The sequence below is a fragment of the Crinia signifera genome, chromosome 12 (genome assembly GCF_055691185.1).
Source record: "Crinia signifera chromosome 12, ASM5569118v1, whole genome shotgun sequence".
Taxonomy (NCBI): Eukaryota; Metazoa; Chordata; class Amphibia; order Anura; family Myobatrachidae; genus Crinia; species Crinia signifera.
In genome coordinates, this window is record NC_139228.1 from 9,697,407 (window position 1) to 9,720,165 (window position 22,759).

Genomic DNA, 22,759 nt, shown 5'->3' on the forward strand with positions numbered 1-22,759 from the left:
CACCGTGTGCGGCTCCGGCCGCACAGATCTGAATAAGGGCCACTGTCTCTGTAACAGAATTCCCTTTCCCATCCAAACCCCTCCTGTCACCTGTATACATGTGTGATAATTAGGCATGCAGAAATGTGTGTGTGTGGCTTAATAAATGGTGCAGGTGTAGGGGGTGTGGCCTGACATTAGCGAGTACAAAATTGTATCGCTAAATCCTATAGCAGCGGTTCTCAAACTCTGTCCAACACAGTTCACATTTTCCAGGTCACCCGACAGGCGCACTCATTACTGACTGACCCATTTTAAAAGACGCACAGGTGGAGCCAATTATTTCACTTGATTCTGTGAGGAGACCTGCAAACATGCACTGTGTGAGGTCCTGAGGGCCAACCTTTGCACAGGTTCTCAAAGTCAGTCCTCAGGACCCCACACAATGCATGATTTGCAGGTCTCTCTATTGAATATTCATTAGTTTACAGTGGCGTAACTATAGCACCGCAGCCACCGCGGGGGGGGCACTGTGCATATGGGGGCTGCGGGGGCTGCGGTGCTATAGTTACACCTCCCCCCAATCCCCCGCAGGCTTACCTATTTCACTGGTCCCGGCGGCTCCATTCTTCTGCTGAGGACCACCACAAAATGGCCGCCCCCATATAGCACACAGTTCTCTGAAACTGTCTGCTGTATGGGGGCGGCCATTTTGTGGTGGTCCTCAGCAGAAGAACAGAGCCGCCGGGACCAGCGCGAAAGGTAAGGCTGCGGGGGATTGGGGGGGGGGGGGGGTTTGAATGGGCGGGGGGGGGGGGGGGGCCCAAAACGTAGCTACGCCGCTGTTAGTTTATTAATTAAGTGGTCGGGACTGTTTGAAGGTGATGTACCACTCTCCTGTTACCCCACATAAACGGTCCTTTTCTGTCAATCACTTTGCAAATCAATCATCTCTGTGGCCACCAACCCAGATCATCGCGGCGCACGTGTGCAGTGGGACATAGTGTGCAGTGGAAAGAATATCAGAGTTTGCATCTAACTCAGCATTGCGCCCAAATCTGATCAGACCCACTGTCTCTGACACCACCTACCCGGATCTGGCGCTAACCTGCGTTCCCCTGCTGCGGGGTCCCTGCTGGCTGCACTAGCAAAATGTCAGAAGCTGTTTCATTACTATTAGTGACTTCTGAGCTACCTCTCTCCAAGATTAGATAATTCCTCGCCCCATCCAATCAGCTCCCAACTGCCATTTTTCAAACACATAACCAGAGCCGATTGTCTGGAGCACCTTTTATCATTTGTAACGAGTTTTAATTCGTTAAAACTCATTGATCAATGGGCCCCACAGGCCGGACTTCGGCAAATCCTGTGATGTCACAGAAGCAGTGGGTGTGTCCATTCTGAACAGAAAACAGCCCCTCCCTGGGTCACACACACCCTAAGTGCACCCACATCTGCCAACCGCAGGCCACAGTTGTGTAACTCATTCTAACCAGCTATTAGGACACAGTAATCCCCTGTAATGTGGCTCTCGCAGTACACGGTAATTGTACACCTTTTGCCACCTAGACGTGACTTTGATCACAGTAGAGATATGACATTTCAGTTAACCACCATTACTTACTTACTTAAAGTTTACTGGCAAATACAGCTTCCCTTATTGGAATGTTTTCATGGTTATCATACCTCCCAACTTTTGACTTGAAGAAATAGGGACACTTGCGCGGCGAAGCGGCGTGAGCGCCTGAAAAGGGGGCGGGGCGTATGCAAATGAGGGCGCGGCTTATGCTAATTATCCGCGACCTCTTTTTCATACGAGAATAGACGCTGTGCGCATGCGCACAGCGTCTATTCTACTAGATTGGGGGGTCTCCCAACTGCCACCCCCCGCAGCGGGACAATGCCTGCCGCGGGTGGGACAGCGGGACAGGACCCGAAAATCGGGACTGTCCCTCTAAAATCATGACAGTTGGGAGGTATGTGGTTGTTGTCATGTAGGTGCCGCTGCTGCTAGATTTGCTATAGTTATACATAGATATAATATGCATCTGTCGGATAGTTAAAAGCTGATATTGACATATAGTATAAGCATGCTATGGGGCCCAGAGCTGAGAGGGGCCACATTCCCTGTCACAGTTACATGTGTTATATACAGGGTGTAGCTACCATAGGTGCAGGGAGTACAGATGCTATGGGACCAGAGCTGAGAGGGGCCACCTTCCCTGTCACAGTTACATATGTTATATACAGGGTGTAGCTACCATAGGTGCAGGGAGTGCAGCTGCTATGGGCCCAGAGCTGAGAGGGGCCACCTTCCCTGTCATAGTTACATGTGTTATATACAGGGTGTAGTTACCATAGGTGCAGGGAGTGCAGCTGCTATGGGCCCAGAGCTGAGAGGGGCCACCTTCCCTGTCACAGTTACATATGTTATATACAGGGTGTAGCTACCATAGGTGCAGGGAGTGCAGCTGCTATGGGCCCAGAGCTGAGAGGGGCCACCTTCCCTGTCACAGTTACATGTGTTATATACAGGGTGTAGCTACCATAGGTGCAGGGAGTGCAGCTGCTATGGGGCCCAGAGCTGAGAGGGGCCACCTTCCCTGTCACAGTTACATGTGTTATATACAGGATGTAGCTACCATAGGTGCAGGGAGTTCGGTTGCTATGGGGCCCAGAGCTGAGAGGGGCCACCTTCCCTGTCACAGTTACATGTGTTATATACAGGGTGTAGCTACCATAGGTGCAGGGAGTGCAGCTGCTATGGGTCCCAGAGCTGAGAGGGGCCACCTTCCCTGTCACAGTTACATGTGTTATATACAGGGTGTCGCTACCATAGGTGAAGGGGGTGCACCTGCTACGGGGCCCAGAGCTGAGAGGGGCCACCTTCCCTGTCACAGTTACATGTGTTATATACAGGGTGTAGCTACCATAGGTGCAGGGGGTGCAGCTGCTATGGGGCCCAGAGCTGAGAGGGGCCACCTTCCCTGTCACAGTTACATGTGTTATATACAGGTTGTAGCTACCATAGGTGCAGGGGGTCCAGCTGGTATGGGGCCCAGAGCTGAGAGGGGCCACCTTCCCTGTCACAGTTACATGTGTTATATACAGGGGTGTAGCTGCCATAGGTGCAGAGGGTGCACCTATATACAGGGGTGTGTTATATACAGGGGTGTAGCTACCATCGGTGCAGGGGGTGCAGCTACTATGGGGCCCAGAGCTGAGAGGGGCTACCTTCCCTGTCACAGTTACATGTGTTATATACAGGTGTTTAGCTACCATAGGTGCAGAGGGTGCAGCTGCTATGGGGCCCAGAGCTGAGAGGGGCCACCTTCCCTGTCACAGACACGTGTTATATACAGGGGTGTAACTACCATAGGTGCAGGGAGTGCAGCTGCTATGGGGCCCAGAGCTGAGAGGGGCCACCTTCCCTGTCACAGTTACATGTGTTATATACAGGGGTGTAACTACCATAGGTGCAGGAAGTGCAGCTGCTATGGGGCCCAGAGGTGGGAGGGGCCACCTTTCCTGTCACAGTAATATGTGTTATATACAGGGTGTAACTACCATAGATGCAGGGAGTGCAGCTGCTATGGGGCCAGAGCTGAGAGGGGCCACCTTCCCTGTCACAGTTACATGTGTTATATACAGGGTGTAGCTACCATAGGTGCAGGAAGTGCAGCTGCTATGGGGCCCGGAGGTGGGAGGGGCCACCTTCCTGGTCAGTTACATGTTATATACAGTTTTCATTATTGGGTGACATAGGAGCTCCTACACTGTTTTGCCTGCAGTATATGTTATTATGCTCCTGGACCTGCTCATTGCAATGTTACATAACATGACTCTAGAACACTAATGTGGCATAGTAAAAACAGGGGATCCTGTATGGCATAATGTGAATAGAGGGCACTGTGATGTGTATTGAGAACTCTGCAGTGTGACACAAGGGCAGATGTACTAGATGGTTTAATCAGACAGAGGTAATAAAGAAGTCACCTGCGCCTAAGCATAGATATCCTTAAAACCTGGACTGTTGGGCTGCTACTAGGGCAGTGCTTGGGAACTAGTAGACCAAGAGTTGAGATACAGACATATGTCCTTTTGTTTACGAAGCACATTGATCGTTAAAAGAAGTATTTATATCATGGGTCTTCAACCGGTGGCCCTCCAGATGTTGTGAAACTACATGTTCCAACATGCATTGCCACAATTTTTCCTAGAAGAGCATGCCCAAACTGTCAGGGTATGCTGGGACATGTAGTTCCACAGGTTGAAGACCCATGATTTATATACACACATCTATTGTCTGTGTGTCTCAGAAACATTGTCACCTGTTGGCAGCATGTAAAATTACTTCTCTCACACATGCACAAACACAGAGGCAATCACAAGGTAGCAGTCCAGCTTTTCCTTCAGGCTTACTAGTGTGTATAGGAGTATGGGTTGTATTTTAAGTCGATGAGGACAAGTCACTGCAGATGGGTCCCCACTCTCAGCATCTACAGCACAGCTGGTAACCTCTGCCCGTGGGCACGGACGACTCTGAGCAGACATAATACCTATGGACGTGTAGATTGTATTACCATGCACCTGCTGGGGCCGGCCATGTTCCGCAGTGAGTGGTGCAATTATCCCTGGCGAGGTCCTGCATCTTTACGGTGCACAACAGCTGCAGCATTATCCATCAGTAACACAGACCTGAGAGACATACCTTTGGTGTGGCGGCCTCACATCGCTCCCGTCCACACAGGTGCCCATCTTCAGGAGCCGGTCTGTAATGGAATTAGTAACGCAGCCGGTTGCTCACCGCCCTGTCTCATTATACCGCACACACACGCCTCTCATAAACCAGTTATTCCACCTCTCACACCTGGAATTCTCTACTCACTCACCAGCCGAGGTTTCTGTATTTTTCTCTGGGCAATAATGAGTTTATAAACATTGCATAGGTTTATTTTAGAAATTAACTTTGCATATTGTTTTCATTGCACGCAGTGATGCCATTCCTTTACTGTCCAGGTGGTGGCGATGTTGCTGCATTTCCCTCGCTGTTGCTTAGATGTACCCTATACCAGTGGAATGGGGGCTGCACTGTTCAGGGTTATACCAGTGTTTAGGTTTAGGAGTCTATGATTGGCTGCAGCGCCTGCCCAATCCAATGTAACCTACAATATGTGCCTCCATCTTGCTGTACCAACTAATGACATTCATGCAACAGGCTATAACACAAATATATAGATTTTGCAGAGGATAATGATCTTATTTACACTATTATAAGCAATTGAAGACCAAATAATCACAGGATACAGAACAAAACAAGCATTTTAATAATTACACATCATTAATGTCACATCCAGATATGTGTAATAAGTAGTCACAAGGAACAAGTTGTGCAGAATCCCTTTTACATTGCTAAAGTACTAAGCCCTCCAAATGGCAGCTTCCTAATCAAGAACCTGTGATGTTTCATCGCACATCAGACTGTAGAACAGTCTTTTCCTTTCACCTCCATCATAAATGTTTGATGCTGATGTATTTGCACACGTTACCTAGGAGACCGCACAACTCTTTTCCTCTTGTCATGACTGGTGGAACCCATCCATAATGCAGAATACATTTTATTCAACATAAAAAAAAAACAAATATGCAAACAGGACGAGTAATGTCAGAACATTATCTAGCGCACGGTGGTCTGGACATGGTTAGTGTTATACCCAAATTGGCACAGAAAACCCATCACTTTCTTCTTACAACTATTTTGCCATTCCTTTAATTTGTAAATCGGATAGATAGGATAACATTAATAAGTGGGGCTACCTATATCCCGACCTTTGTAGCGTACAGCAGTTTTAAAGAGATGTTAAACCGAAATATTAACCCTTTGGACACCAACATTTCGGTGATGCTCAAAATATCCGCTTCAAATTCCAGCAATATATATATATATGTCTAGTGTCCGTGAGTCTCCTAAACACTGCCATCTGTTGTTAGCGAGTGAAACTACATCTTTCTCTTACACAAACAAACAGAGGCAATCACAAGGTAGCAGGCTAGCTTTCGAAGCATTTGCTTCGCATGGCCTTACTAGTAAATAAAAATACAGTTCAATTGATTGAAGTTTAGTTAAATATTGCACCTCCCCCCCCCCCCCCTATTCTGAGCGACTCCGGCAAATGTTGGCACTCAACATTTTTGGCAATTTTCACACCTTCCCTTGCCACTCAAAGGGTTTAAATGATAATGCGCCAATAGACAAAAGCTGGCTCTTCCTGTCCATTCCTCCCCCATCCATTGTCTGGAAGGCATGCTGAAGCTTTTAGTTCTACAACGATTGGAAAGCCTTAGATAGCGCACAAGGGCGTAACTACCATAGGTGCAGGGGGTGCAGCTGCTATGGGGCCCAGAGCTGAGAGGGGCCCACTTTGCCTGTCAAAGTATCATGTGCTATATACATTTTTCAGCATTAGGTGATGAATAGGGGCCCTTACAAACTTTTGCTATAGGGCCCACATGTATGTAGTTACGCCACTGATAGCGCACTTAAATATTAAGCTAATAACAATCGGTTATCCATGCCTCTAGATCAGACGTGGAGTAAGGAACTCTGAACCATGCTACCCTATGTCCTGACTAAACCAACCTGCATAGATCAGTCCTTTACGACCACCGCAGGTTAAATGAGCACTCAGACACTAAACAAACAAATATGTATGTTAACAAATGACATGACACTTGCCATGCATTGGGGTGGAGCTACAAATATTGCATAAATCTGTTCACCAGTAGCATTGCGTGGTCACAAGTAGCCATTTTGCCAGCATGCCCTGCTAAAGGTTACAGTGAAACAAAATGGCTGCCAACCTCCTCACTCCTACTATGAGGTGAATCCAATTGGCATCCTAATGCATAATTGAATCTGCCCTGTGTATGGTTAACATTTCCTTAATGTCTTTAAAGTGTATGATAAGCCCTAACTCAGGAAATAATTGGACATCTTTACCTGGCACAAGGCGGTTTTCCTGTCAGTGACGCTCCCAGCATGCACTCTAAATGACAGCAGGGGCCGGTCTGACGTACATGACAACTTCTGAGCAAACACAAAATCTACATTTCTGATTTGTAAAAATTTAGGTTTTGCCATATTAGTGTAATAAAGTATAAAACCCGGATTGCATTGCATTTCAAGAAGTACCTCGATGTGTATTGTATATATTTATATATAAAATTAGATTTTAAATTACTACAGCCTTATTATCGGCAAACTAGGACCTGGTTATTGGCTCCCAGCGGTAGAGTTCGCCTCAGAATCCACCACAGAGATACGGTTGATCCTCTCTAAAATGGCTTCCGCAGTCAGTTTTGGGAGACCTCGGTCAAGGGGGCAGCCTTCCACGAGACTGTTCATAGGTGTTGGCGGGAAGGAGTTTTCGTCGTCGAATCCATCCTCCGGTAGCCGCCTGAAACCGGATGGATATCCCTTGTCCTTATATTCGTCTCCGGCACAAGCATCTGGGTTTTCCAGCGGCTCTCTAAACTCACTGCCTTGTAAGTTATCATCTACACTTTGTTCATTGAATCCCAAAGGTCCTTTATAATCCTCGGCCCCCTGAAAGGACTGCATGGGTGGAGAGCCACCTTCGTTGATGCTCCGTTTCTTTAGGAAATCTTTCAGTATTGGCAGCACTTTTTTGCGTGAGGCGACTGCGTTGCCCTGTACGTAGGCGGTGATGTGTTTAGAGCCACAGGGGATCCGAGAAAGCTCCAGAGATGGGTTCGTAGCCTGCTCCAAGGCCTTACTCACCTAATGATTACACAAAAAGAAAACAAATGGTCTGTGATAATCAAAATGGTATCCAAATTATTATACATATTTGCAATCTGAGACAGCAAGCAAACAAGAGCGCTGCTCGAGAGACAGACAAGCATACAGAAGCTAAGCTGGCAGGAGTGCTGCTTGATGAACAGTGAGCGGGCAGGAGCGCTGCTCGAGTCACAGTCATTAAACTTACAGAACCAAAGTTGGTGAAGCCAGCAGGAGTGCTGCTTAAGGGACAGTGAGCAGGCAGGACTCAGTACTGCCCAAGACACAGGAAGTAAACGTGCAGAAGGAAAGCTGGTGAAGTAGGCAGGAGCGCTGCTCGAGAGACCGTAATATTGTCTGCAACTACAGATCTTTTAGGACGCATTTTAAGTTGTGTAATGCATAAAAATAAGGCTACACGAGGAGCATTATGGGTGGTCCGACAAGACACAGCCAACATTGTTACTGGTTTCCTATCGGACTATCCAGCAACGAATCAGCTACCATGTCTATCAGACAATGACAGAACAGTGCAACACATTCCCATTGAGGACAAGGGATATAGGAAGCCATTTTAAAACCTATGAAGAGGAGATGGCGCGGTACAGCATTGCCGACAATCCCAACTCCATTAGCCCCCTACTCTAGCCTGCTTGTTTTAGCCGCAAGCTAAACTTCAGTAATGCTGCGTTTTCATTGCCGCCCCTGCAAAAGCCCGTGTTTTTGTTCCCGTATTTTTGGCGGGGCACAGAGCATCTCAGCTCTACAGACCCCATTCATACTGCACCTTCGACCCGGGAAATTCCAGTGTCTGCCCCGTTCACCCTGCTAACAAGTGTGTGGCATCTAAGAGCAGCTTTGATTGGATGTTTAAAAAGCAGCTTTGAGCAATGCAATGAACTTGCTTTTTTGCATTTTTTTTTGTGAGAAAAACCCAGGTCTAGCCTGTTCACACTGCCATACACCCGTGTATTTCCCAGGAAAAACCATGTGTAATTCCCGGGGCATAACACCAGGGAATTTCACAAAGACCCTTTCACACCAAGACAGGACACGGAAAATTACTGCTCGCCCTGGCAAATACCCGGGTTTTTGCGGCAGTGAGAACGGGGTATAAAGCAGTCGGCTTCCTCGAACACCATTATACTTCCCCTTCGCATAACACATCTGCAGCCCTGCAGGAGGCCCGATCTTTAGCTACCAAAAAGCAGTACAGTAACGTCTCATGGGAAATGCAATATCCCGTACAGGTGGCACGAGAAGTGTAGGTTACTTCCTGTGATAAGGCCAACATCCAACCAGTTAATGCTCAGAGCACGGCCAGGCAGTGAGGGGTGTAATTGTAATATAACGTGCTTACAACACTAAAATAATAACCCTCACCCCCCCCCCCCTCCCCTGTAGGATTCCCACTAGCCCACCACCAAATCCAGTACTCACTTACAGTCGATGTTACCTTCCTGATCCTCCAGCAGACGGACTGTGTGCAAAACAAGCTCTGCTACCAACTCACATTCCGCAACTGGGAAAGTTTAAACTTTGGCCAAGTTAATGAGTGACTGTCCCAGCGCAGCCAGTTACAGAGGACTGACAGAACTATACAATAAGGGCTATGAGAACGAAGAAGCCTGCTCTCTACTAAACCATGTGCTGGGCGTCCGACAGCACCCATACACCATCTGTGCTCTCTGAAACATATGGCACAATACTTTTATACTAAGGTTCATAATTAACAACCTTTATTGTATCACACTTAAGATAAACTCATAGGGTTACGTTTTATTTTTTTGCTCTGTAAAACAAACAAACCCTCGAGAACACTGTTAAGTAGACATGGGCTAGATCCCTGGCAGGTAGGGCTAGTCTCTGAGCCCCCTCTAGTGGCCACCTTCCACATTGCAGATACGTTTGGCTCAGTCACCGCTGATAGATAATGAAGTCCTGAATATTATGGATTATGTATATGGAGAAACAAGGGTTCTGCAGCACAGAGGGGCTAATGCCAGTACAAGGCACATTAGGACAAGTACATGGTAGATAAGGACAGGCGTGGCAGGAGACAGGACACTGGCACAATCAGGGGGGTAGCAATGCACAATGAGAGAGGGCCCTGCTCCCAAGAGCTAACAATCTACATGAGTTACACTTTTTTTGGATGTCGGTACGGATATTGCTATATTACACATACGAGGGACACAAAAGGGAACATAGATCCCCACGGATCTTACAGTATGTACACTGGCTGTTACAGATAATGTACAGGAGAAACATTGTAAATATTACTACGCCCGTCCATGCCCCATCACCCAGAACCATACAATGAGTAGTAGTCATTTGCAGCTGTGCTTCCTGTTCTGGCCTTGCTCCGACAGCAGAGGGCGCTGCAGCTACACAATACTATATCCGTGTCTCTGAGCATTGCAGGCGACTGACATGCACAGGAATGAGCACCAGCTTGCAGCAGCTCTGCTCGGCACTGAAATAGCCCAGTCAGACTTACATGCAGGTGGAGAAAGACTGGCAAATACTAACACTAAAAACTTGAATGCACTAGTGTGCAGCCTATGTACCCTCTTGCAACTTTTACTATCTCAATGACTATCTCCCGTGATGCATTCTGTGCGCTACATCCAGGTTTGTGTGTTTATATGATCAGCCAGAAACCCTTATTGTGGTGTGGTGGGCTAACCTACTACCCTGACTAAAGTATCTACCACAGCGATCCGTATCTTGTGCGCCGGGTCAACGGAAATAAAACAAATCTTCCAGATGATATAAAGACATGACTGAAAGGGGCGAGAGAAAGTTAGGGATTTATGTTGCAGCAGGGTACATACAAAATAATAAAAAAATTAAAGTCACATGAAGGCGGATCACCTCAGGAGAGCAGACCACCCAGTGCCCCATTCTTACCAGGTACTGGAGCTCCACCTGCTGGCTGTACACCGCTATTTCCCTCATGGGTTCATTGCTGCTGGTGAAGGTGACCGCCATGGCCACGAGCACATGGTAGCCATGTTTCTGGCAGAAAGTCCGCAGCTCGTGCTCCAGGCCCTCTCTCCGCAAAAACGCCTGGGGAGATATCAATACAGAGGTCGTGGGTCACAGCGTTAAGTGGCCAGTAATCCAGAAACGCATACACTGTATATACTACAATTACGGACTGTATCCTAGAACAAGCCTCAGTAATCCTGTCTGTATTTATACATAACATATGGATAGACCGATCCCAATGCAAGATACCACAACCAGCTGAAGGTCACATTCCTACCAGTATCCTCGCCCACCATCGCTCACAAGTGCCAATAAGCTTGCCCACATCTACTGGGCACCTCTTATACAGGGTTTTACATTTTAACACAAGAAAATCTCCTCATGTTTGTAACATAAGACATACGGCGTTAGAAACGGGTAATATCTAATGCAACAATACACTTCTGTGCCAGGGAGGAGCGCTACACAGGAGGGCGAGGGCTGTATGGTCAGTAGGCCGCCTTCAGGGTCCACCTCTAATGCTTTACTTATACATACTGACGTTCCGTTACCTCATTTAATATCATTTCCAAGACTTTTGGGAAAACAAGAACCTAACCCTCGCAGCGCACGGTCTCACCTCTAATTTCATGTAAATAGCATTGATGGCCAGACTGATATTGCGACCGGCCAGGGCCTTGAGGTCTTTGCGGAGCATCTGGTCTGTGGTTAGCCCTGAATGAAGAAATATTCATGTTAAGTTAAAATACACAAATATATAAAATTGCTCAAGAACGTGTTAGAAATAAACCTGCATTACGATGGTGACGTTTAAAACGAAGTCTGCTCTCAAAATGGTTAACTATCGGAGACCATTTAAAGCCGGAAACCGGTTATGGACCAGCGCACTAACACATTCAGGGCCGCCGTCTCATTGGTGTATTCTAGTCATATGGGCAGCAAATACCTGACACATTGATCTTGGCGCTCATCAGCGAATTGAACATGGCGTCTCTTGGCGTCAGGTCTGGAAATTTGGATTCCAGCAAGGCGACGTATTCAGAGTCTTTCGGGGTCATTCTGCCGGCTGCCGGTGCCATGTTCACACAGTCCAGAACAATGGGGCCTGCTCACAACACAAAAGAGGGAGGAGATGAATAAAAAGCTCTGTCAGGGGGCCTCCAACCTCAGAGGTGATAATGTATTGTCACACGCATGCAGAGGTCACAGTATTACACAAGCTTTTCCCCGGCATCTTGGAGGACTCACCCCGCAGCAGGGAAGCCAGCTGGAAGTCCAGGAGGTGAGGTGCGTTGCTGACTATATTCTCAGCTATCAGGGTGGCACAGGAACCCACCAGCTCTATGGTGACCCGACAACCGGGAGCCGGCGTCCTCTCCATAACACGGTGGTCTACGATATCTGTTACCACATCTTCCAGGAACGCGTCAGCCCTAGCACAGGAGAATGGTACAGGGGACACTTATTACCCCGACATTCTACTGCCTATGTGCCATCTAGTACAGCGTTACCTCTCCCATCCCAGACAGCCTATGTGTTGCCCTAGATGTTCTCCTGTAATCAGATGAAGGACAAAAATGTGGAGACTGCAGTCACTTAAGCTGCTCTGACATCACTTGGCCCTCCCCTGTGCATTCAACTAAGTTAATTTTTGCAAAGAAAGTTTGCAAACCAGTCAGTTATCCAGTGCCTGCTGTGTTACAGGAGCCCCTCCTAAAGGGGCAACCCATTGTACAAGGGAAGAACAACATGGTGGCAATTATTGAAGCTCTAACTGCGGTTATATCATGTAAACTACTCAGCTGAGTCTTTGCTTATTGGCCCCACAGAGAAGCAAGGCTCCTCCCCGGGGGCCCCACAGAGAAGCAAGGCTCCTCCCCGGGGGCCCCACAGAGAAGCAAGGCTCCTCCCCAGGGGGCCCCACAGAGAAGCAAGGCTCCTCCCCAGGGGGCCCCACAGAGAAGCAAGGCTCCTCCCCAGGGGGCCCCACAGAGAAGCAAGGCTCCTCCCCAGGGGGCCCCACAGAGAAGCAAGGCTCCTCCCCAGGGGGCCCCACAGAGAAGCAAGGCTCCTCCCCAGGGGGCCCCACAGAGAAGCAAGGCTCCGCTGGACATTACACCTACCTCGGTAGCACATGGTGATCCACCAGTGACAGAACCAGCCGCCCAGACTCATAGAGGTCAGCCAGGTCTATCTCATCACGGAACGTCAGGTGCTGCACCGATATCCTGTTTTCCCTCAGGAAGAACGTACTCTCTGTCCGGAGCGGGAAGTCCTCACGTGGGATGTTCAGCACCGGGACAAAGACAAGGTTCTTGCTGGCCGAAGTCTGGAAATATGACAGACAAGTGTGACATACGTCATCCTCCTGTCACCTCAGAGTGAACAAGGCTGGCCATATCCACAGGTTACCAGACAACTATAAAGCGCCATCGTTAAACCACCCTAACAAACTGACCACATGGTGAGGTGGAAGCCCTGATCGGTGAGGCCACCTGGTCACTGCATCTACATTGACCAATTTAGGGCCCGTGGACACACCCGGCAATCTTGTGGTCATCAGGTCACAGCCCAGCATAGATTAAAAACAGTTGGAAAGGCAGCACGGTCTAACACCCATCAATGTCCGATGTGCCTATGACCGCTCACCTTAGCAAGATAATAGGCTAACGTCATGGACGAGACCATAGAATCCAGGTCACAGGCTTCATTTCCAAGGACCACGTGGAAGTCGAGACCTTCATTATTCTCCTGCAACGAGACACCAAAAAAGTTAACAATGAGAACGGACATCAGGCAGACATGGACATAACAGATCAGGGAAAGGATAAGGAGTCCAGAGGAGCCATTGTGTATATGAATGGCCTTTTACCTGTATTTTACAACCATGCGCTATGCCAACCGGGCAAAGGTGCTTATTTATATCACCCTGGCGTAAGACCAAATGCGGTCTGTTTGTGCAGCTGTGCCGGGGATGATAATAGCCAGCGCTGCCGGATTATCTGAACACATGGCTGCGAAGCTCAGACAATTATGGTTGCACTGTATTACAAGAGGCCCTTTCGCTTAGGCCACACTGTTATTTACAGGTGGCGTGGCCCTTTAAATGCATGATACACAAGACTGAAGTGGTAGGAAATATCGCCTTTCATAAGCATTACTGTGTAAGATAATCTTTCCTATAGGCCATAAAGCAAACACATCAAGCACTTATCTATATGGGTCTATAATCATAACATAAGCTGCAATTTGCTAGCAGCGGCGTCATTAACTAAATAAGGCAAACGCGTAATGCATCCGCCAGACCGGAACCGCGATTAGTCACTACGGGATTGTCTTATGGCCATTACTCAGCGACTCATATGGAAATAGAACAGTTTGGTTCATTTTAATGTAACACGTATTTTCCATATCCAAGTGCATTCCATCCGCGTGCGTCCCAGGCAGAAACGACAGCGGCTAAATGCGGCCTACCGCAGTAAAGTTCATCCTTTAATGCTTTATAGGCAGGATCCAGACCCAACAAATTGTTCTGCAAATAAAAAACCTATTATAGTAATAAATAGATTAAAGGGCGAGGCCACAAAGGGACCGGAATACTTTGGTAAATCAAGAGGTAGTCAACCGTCCTAAAAAGCCACGGATGACCCCGCAGGACCCCCCGCCCCAGGAGATCTCCCGTTACTGAGATACTATGTAGTCCGTAGACCAGCGCCAGCTGACGCCAGGGTATAATGTGCTTGCACAGTGACCAGCTAAGTAATTGATTTAGCCTAGAGGCCTAATGTACTCTGAGACACAACACACAAAACACCATATGCCCACGGTTCATGAATTGCACGGTCCATTTATTTAGGTAGGACAATATTTGTACGGTCTCCCTTAAAAGCCCAGCAATTATTAGAGACCTCGGAGTTGACAGAACGTGATCCAAAAAGGGAAAAAAAGATCAAAACTGTCCGACTGCGATTCACTGACTCATAGCACAGCCATTTTCGTCAGCAAAGATGGTGATCGCCTCCCCCCCCCCCCCCTTCTTAAAATAGGTTTTGTTGGGTGGCTGTAGATTGTGTTCACCTGCCCGTTGTTGTAGTGGCGTTTAGTGCTTCATGCGAATAATTTATTTAAGTTGCTGACTGGAGGTATAATATCTGTGCCACTCTCGCAGCCTGATGTGTTCTGGGCAGACCCATGGGTGCATATTTACAAAAGCAGCACACAACACAGATTATATAGATAGATCTGACTTAAGTTCTTTTTCTTTTCAAAAAAATTAACTTTGTTACCTCAAAAAACATTACCTCACAGCAAGCAGCCATTTTAAATTTAAGTTTAAAATGGCTCATTTGTTTACTTGCTGGAAGTCATATGTGCATGGCTGATATACAGTACTTCCCTCAATGATGGGCTCTGAACGTGGATAATTCTAAGCCGCACACACAGTGACTGCAGTTGCGGGCAGTAGCATCCGCCAGACTTACTAACAGGTAAAGCTAACATCTGTCCTGGTAGGTGGCCAATGTGGAAGCAGAAGCTAGGCCGCAACACTGACAAGACACTCTTCTACTCCCGAGCTTGGGGCCCAAAATGCACTATTTCACAGAAAGACAAATCCAGCCAAGCCGCAACCGTTCTTTAAAAGTAAATGTGCATTTATTCGCTTCTGCGCATGTGCTGTGTGCAAAAACTCTCCACTTGCATTAGTCTACAAGTGTGACCTAAAATGAGCTCCTACGTGGGAAGAAGCGCAATGTGCGGAGATGAGGCAGCATGAAGTATTAACAGGTATTCGGCCTAGTTCTACCACCAATCCCAGCTCTCCGCTATTTGGTGTACGAGCAGATGTGCGGTGTTGTTGATCGCACTTCCCTCCAAAAGCGCTGACAATGTGTTTGGCCGCCAGGAGGGCCGTTAGCCCGGTCTCTTATCATGGCTGTGTACACAACAAGAAGCCTATTGTCCTAACAAACAACAGTTGTACAAGCAGTTCGTAGAAGCACACCCAAGTCGTATAAACAATACTCGGCTTTATGTCACGCTGGTTCAGTAAATATTTTTATACCTATTTTCCTCATTTATATTTCTGGATATTTTGCTTCTTTAATATAACGGCTCAGTTGTTTATTCATGTACGCGCAAATGCCGCAACGGAGGACATGCCCGCTTCAGAAAAACTAGGGGACCCCATGAAGTTGGAAGTATTTAATCAGGTAAGCACACAAGGCGGGTCACATTCAAACGTGTTCCGCCAATGCACTCTTTGTTTCCATCTCTTTGGGTCTAAACCTCCCTATGGGCCATTTGAGGAATAAATAAAAAAACATGCAGATTGACGTTACCCGAAATAATTCAAAAGCAGTGAAAACAAAATGGCCGCAAGGCATCTGTAGGAAATAGACTCGGCATGGGATCACCATAACGACCATCGAAGCTTACTCCATACTGGCCATCGGAACCCATCTGCCGGGTCCGGGAAAGGTCGGCTCACCCCCGTTTGGTAAAACTGAACCCGGGTACACCTCATACATCAGATTAATATGTAAACTATTGGGTTTAGGTATTACTCAGGGTCAGGCCCGACCTACGTAGGTTTATAAATGTGTATATGCTCTAAGACTCTGGGAATCCACAGCTGCCCCAGGACAAAGCTGTCATATGACCTATATTTCCTCAGCGCTTCCACACAGGATAATATTACACAACATCATTCCACATGAACCTTATACCGCCAGCCTGCCCGTCTCTAGCAGAACCGTCCATTGCAACTCTGCAGGATAAGGAGAGTCAAAGGAATAAAGTACGAACAGGTAACCGGGACCAGGATTCGCACAGCGCGGCTGGTTTACCGGTTACCGTAACTTATTATATTATTCCGATGTCCATGAAACCAGGCATCTTGTCCTAACTAAAAAGACCAACTGTAAATAAACCAAAACTTTATTCACGCCAGCAATCCGGCTTGTCACGTACGTGTCTGTCTGCTAATATTTATATGATTAAAAACAAAATAAGAAAAATACAGGGCTTTGAGGCCGGTGGCTTTTGTCAGGAGCACCATAACCGCAGCACGCATGGAATTTACCCTGGGAAAAAGACGTTTAAAAAGGCTAATCCCAAGCATTAAGGCGCAAGTATACTACAATGGCCATGCAATTGAATTCGCACTCTGACACTTTAAAATTAATCTAATTCTCTCAATTGAATTGCCCACAAATAATGCTATCAGAGATTAAAGTGCTATAATATAGTGCAATAAAGTAATATCTAATACAATAAAATATACGCTAATCGTACAAGCAAACGTCCTTTTGAAATATGTGAACGCTAAAATACACGTTAACCTACTGTGAAAATGTTTTGTACAAGCTTTATAGAACATGGGTTCTATTAATATAGTCTATAGAACATGGCATCTTCGGCCTAGCGACGCTTCCTGTGGCGGTCTGTGTAAATGCTGTGAGGCAGAAAGCCTGAGGTATTTGGCATATACAGAGATACATGAGGCCTGTTGGACAAGTCGCACCTGTCATTCTCCTTCATACATGTGTCAGAGACGCATGATTATATAAGGCAACAGAAGTGAATGCACAACGGCGAGTTAAACTATACTTATCCCTCATACATAATGGAAGCAGCCATTTTGTGAGCAGAACCAGTTTCCACGAGAAGGCAGCCATTAGACTCCCTCACATACGCATATTGCGAATGTTTTATTCACCCTCCATCATAGATTAGCTTTTGACAGTATTAAAACTCTGGGGCTGATGCAAGGTTTTCATGAACGCCCATATGTGGAGCGGATCTTGCTTTGTTTTGCACTGCCCTGTGAGCCACCGCCAATTGGCGGAAACTGGCTAACGTGTTTGCAACTGAACTGTGAGCTATGTTCTCTAATTGTAAATCAGTTTTACCCATCTCCTTTCCTGTGTAAGGTCATATGACAATTTGCCAACAGGGTCTTCATTCACAAAAAATGTGTGGCAACGAACAGGAAACACAGGGCGGACATTTACACAACCAAAATTTCTCACAGCCATGTGGCAGGAACACCACGCGCAAGCGTCAGAAACATACTCCAGAGCGGATAGCGTAATTTCTAGATAAACAGCTGCTAAAAAAGGCACAAGAGAAAGGCGATAACCCATCTGAACAGCCTGGGGGGGAGGGGGGGGAATAGTAAAAATATAAAGAGTGACTGTCAGCTTCAAGGGAACGGGCGAATATTATCTGTAGAAGCATTTGCTGAAGGTGACACCAAGCTTATATTTTGCTTTCTAGATAGTGACATCCTGACATCCTGCGATGGACATCAGGTGCTGGAGGGGTGGTGTGTCTCACATTCAGACGGCCGCTGATTGGCTGAGAGAACTCTCTCTCATCTGCTGCCGCGTCCCGCCGTCTGAAAGCTCCACGCTACACAACCACCACGCCTCCCCTGCTGCTGCTGAGTCCCTCCGGTCCCCAGCATTAAGGTACCGGCTCCCCGCCAGCACTCCGGTACCCATCCCGGGCCCCGCCGCTGATTGCATTTGAGCAATCGCATGTGGTTAAAAACCACATGCGATTCGATAAATATTCTGTGCAGCTCATAATATCTATCGATGCGACATTCGACGGCGTGCCTGCGCATCGCGTCGAATGTCAGCTTAAAAATGCATGCAATCATTCGATTTATCAGCCAGATGTTGCCGAAATCGAATGATGAAATATTATCTGCACAGCGCTGTGGTATATGCAGTGGCGGATTTAGGGAGGAGGGCGCCCCTAGGCACAACAATAAAGTTTACTAAGTAGGACAGTTTATAGGGGCAGTATCTGCATGTCCTATCCATTTACACTTTATTTAAGATGCAATATAGTACAGTACAGTGGATATTTTGCAGTTATTGGTACATTTTGGGCTGACAGTACTATCACAGGCATCCAAGTGCCGCCCCCAAACATGTGCCGCCCCTAGGCCGGTGCCTCACGTGCCTAATGGGAAATTCGGCTCTGGGTATATGTGTGCGCTATATAAATAACTGGTAATGAACAGATCATGCAAACCCTACACAGATTGGTCAGTGCATAGGTCCAATAATGATCTCATATCAGGACAGTGATGCAGCAATGCTGACCGCTACAGCAATCACACTGTGCATGTTTATAGACACAAAATATGAACATATACTGAGAATGCCCCAGCTTGCAGAAGTAGTACTGTGCATTATGTCTATAGAAAAGGGGGATAGGAACATGCACTGAGAATCTACCATCTTACAGAACAAGTAGCACTGTGCATTGTCTATAGATGGGTTATAGGGACATATAGCGAGAATCTACCATCTACAGAACAAGTAGTACTGTGCATGGTCTATAGATGGGTTATAGGGACATATACCGAGAATACCTCATCTTACAGAACAAGTAGTGCTGTGCATTGTCTATAGATGGGTTATAGGGACATATACCGAGAATCTACCATCTTACACAACAAGTAGTACTGTGCATTGTCTATAGATGGGTTATAGGGACATATACCGAGAATCTACCATCTTACACAACAAGTAGTACTGTGCATTGTCTATAGATGGGTTATAGGGACATATAGCGAGAATCCCCTATCTTACAGAACAAGTAGTACTGTGCATTGTCTATAGATGGGTTATAGGGACATATACCGAGAATCCCTCATCTTACAGAACAAGTAGTACTGTGCATGCGGTCCATAGTCAGGGGGACAGGAACAGATACTAAGAATCCCTCATCTTACAGAACATATAGTACTGTGTATTGTCTATAGATGGGTTATAGGGACATATACCGAGAATCCCCCATCTTACAGAACAAGTAGTACTGTGCATGCGGTCCATAGTCAGGGGGACAGGAACAGATACTAAGAATCCCTCATCTTACAGAACAAGTAGTACTGTGCATGCTGTCCACAGACAGAGAATAAGAACAGATACTAAGAATCCCTCATCTTACAGAACATTTAGTACTGTGCATGCTGTCCACAGACAGAGAATAAGAACAGATACTGGGAATTTGTAATTTTGTAGTAGCACTGTGTGGCTGCCATGCACAGTGACAGGCACATGTGGGGCAGTACTTAGTACAAGTAGCTTACATACACACAGTTACACAAATACTCCACATCCAGAACCAGGCACAGCAGCATTACCCAGCCCCACTAGTGCCCACAGTGATAGCCCCTGCGGGAGATGATGCACTGCATGCTACCCTGTGCTGCAGAATGAGGGTAGATGCATCCCCCCCTCCTGCACAGTGGCCACTAAAATGCTAGCTCTTCAGAGTAGCTGCCTTCATATGGTGTCCTTACCTGGAGGGCGGCCTTGCACCCCTGAAGGAAGTGCTCCATGCTTCTGCCACAGCTCTCCCTGAGAATCCAGCAGTGCTGCTGTGAGTGACTGCAGCTCAGGGCACCAGGCTCACAGCCAGCAGCAGCCGCACTGCATGCCGGAAGTTGTAGTTTCCCCAGCTGGGCAGGGACTTCAGCACGTCACATGAACCGGGCAGCCGAATAGAGTCATTCCTTCCATCAACTACGCTATAGGGGTGGCCACAGTGTTGCCGTCTCTGAAATAAAAACAAACAAGCAAGCAATTGATGATTGACAAATTAAGCCAAACCTTCGTTTGTTATTTTATATATAAATAACAAACATTGTGTTATTAAACCACATAGACATATTTATAGAATATTATTTTATTATGAATATTAAACTTTTGGGTTTCCTCTAGAGCAGTGGTTCTCAACCTCGGTCCTCAGGGACCCCCACAGGTGAAATAATTAGCTCCACCTGTGATCTTTTAAAATGTGCCAGTGAGTAATGAGTGCACCTGTGTATCTGTGAGGTGACCTGGAAAACGTGCAACATTGGGGGTCCCTGAGGACCGAGGTTGAGAACCACAGCAGTGGTTCCCAACCTTGGTCCTCAAGTACCCCCAACAGTGCACATTTTCCAGATCTCCACACAGAATCACAGGCAAAATAATTGGCTCCACCTGTGATCTTTTAAAATGTGACAGAATAATGAGTGCACCTGCCGGGTGACCTGGAAAACGTGCACTGTTGGGGGTACTTGAGGACCAGGGTTGGGAACCACTGCTCTAGAGCACAGGTTCTGAAAGTCATCCTCAAAACCCCACACAGTGCACGTGTTCCAGGTCACCTCACAGAATCACAAGTGAAATAATTAGCTCCACCTGTGGCTCTTTTAAATCGTGTCAATAAGTAATGAATGCACCTATGCAGCTGCCAGGTGACCTGGGAAACCGTGAACTGTGTGGGGTCCTGAGGACTGAGTTTAGGAACCACTGATTTACAGAAATATTATTTGGTGAAAATGACCTAGTGTATATATGTATATATATATATATTTGGCCCTTTGCATGCGCTGAGAAATAGTTGTACGCTGTGTACACATAGATACGCAGCACCGCCGGTAGTTAACGACATTGATGGTGCAGAGAAATTACCAATTTGCGCTAAAACGATTGAATGATATCTATAACGATATCAGTCAGTGACAACATCAGGACCCCAGATGAAAAGAAAGTCCCTGATATTGGTTACATTTGTCCCATGTTCAGATGACATGGGGGTTTGTTAATGAGAGCGGGTACAAACTGCACAATAATAATTATCATGCAAAAATTGTACTGTGTGTACCCAGCTTAATATAAAGCAATCTTACAACAAGTAGCTTTGATAGCATCATGGCGGGTCATGTATATACCCATTATGTGCATGCACTGTATACAGATATAGATATATACACACACCTATATATACCCATTTTGTGCACACACTATACACATTATATAGAGCACAGGTTCTCAAACTTAGTCCTCAGGACCCCACATAATACATGTTTTCCAGGTCTCCTCACAGAATCACAAGTGAAATAATTATCTCCACCTGTGGCTTTTAAAATGTGTCAGTGAGTAATGCCTGCACCTGCTTGGTGACTTTGAAACCGTGAACTGTTGTGGTCCTGAGGATCAAGTTTGAGAACCTTCGATATAGAGGTAACCCATGGTTGCCTACCTGACCCTCTCCATGAGGGAGAAAATGCTCTGTTCCTGGACTTCCCTGTAATGTAGGATTGCCAGCACCTGTGGTGACACATTTCTTATCAATTACCTAGCTCCACACAGGTGATGCATACCCTCCAACATGACCCATTCCATTTGGTACACAATGCTCTGTTCCTGGACGTCCCTGGTAATGTATGATTGCCAGCACCTGTGTGGAACTAGGGAATTGAAGAGAAGGGTGTTTCAACACAGGTGATGGCAATCATACATTACCAGGGACGTCCAGGAACAGAGCATTTTCTCCCTGATGGAGAGGTACAGGTAGGAAACCATGAGGTAATCACAGTGCACCCAGGACTTGGAGCACGGACCATGTGTATATACACACCTGTATATACTGTGACAAGCAGGGACGTGCCGTGAGGTAAATGGCTGAGGAGTCCCTGGCAAGTACCAGAGACAGATTTGCACACAATATATGAGCCCAGGGGTACATGCTGGCATTATACACGTGTGCAGCAGTATATACTGCTGGAGATTCGATGAGTTTTTATGAAAGATGTGCAGAAAAGATAGCCAGGTGAGGCACTGCCTCACCTGCTATAGACTTGTTACTCCAGAGTGTTGACTATAAAAATTATTAGAATAAAAATAAGAATTTTAAAATATTTTATTTGTATTTTGACATATTTTATAAATTCAAAACTCTGGCATATACGTTAGTATGACAAGAAAGGCTGTGCCTCACCTGCCTCACCCGACCGCACGGCGCACGCCACTGGTGACAAGGATCACATGGACCAGTACAGTATAAGAGCAGTCTTTATTTCTTCACAGCATCCAGGCTAGTCACAGGTATACTATACAGGAAATGAGCATAAACATAACCAGCAGCACACATTTGGTACAGAATTCTAAAGGCCACAGAACCCATTTTAATAGG

The 22,759-nt window shown here is 46.7% G+C and overlaps 1 protein-coding gene across 1 annotated transcript; it reads right to left on the reverse strand.

Moving 5' to 3' along the window:
- Positions 1-5,283: 5,283 nt before the first annotated feature.
- Positions 5,284-20,269, reverse strand: PRUNE1 (prune exopolyphosphatase 1). Its single transcript, XM_083167793.1, has 8 exons — positions 20,097-20,269; positions 13,424-13,525; positions 12,898-13,103; positions 12,023-12,207; positions 11,721-11,879; positions 11,394-11,488; positions 10,694-10,852; positions 5,284-7,780 (listed from the first exon to the last, which is right to left on the reverse strand). The coding sequence occupies exons 1-8, from the start codon at positions 20,133-20,135 to the stop codon at positions 7,253-7,255; spliced, it is 1,473 nt and encodes a 490-aa protein (XP_083023919.1). The 5' UTR covers positions 20,136-20,269; the 3' UTR covers positions 5,284-7,252.
- Positions 20,270-22,759: the final 2,490 nt, after the last annotated feature.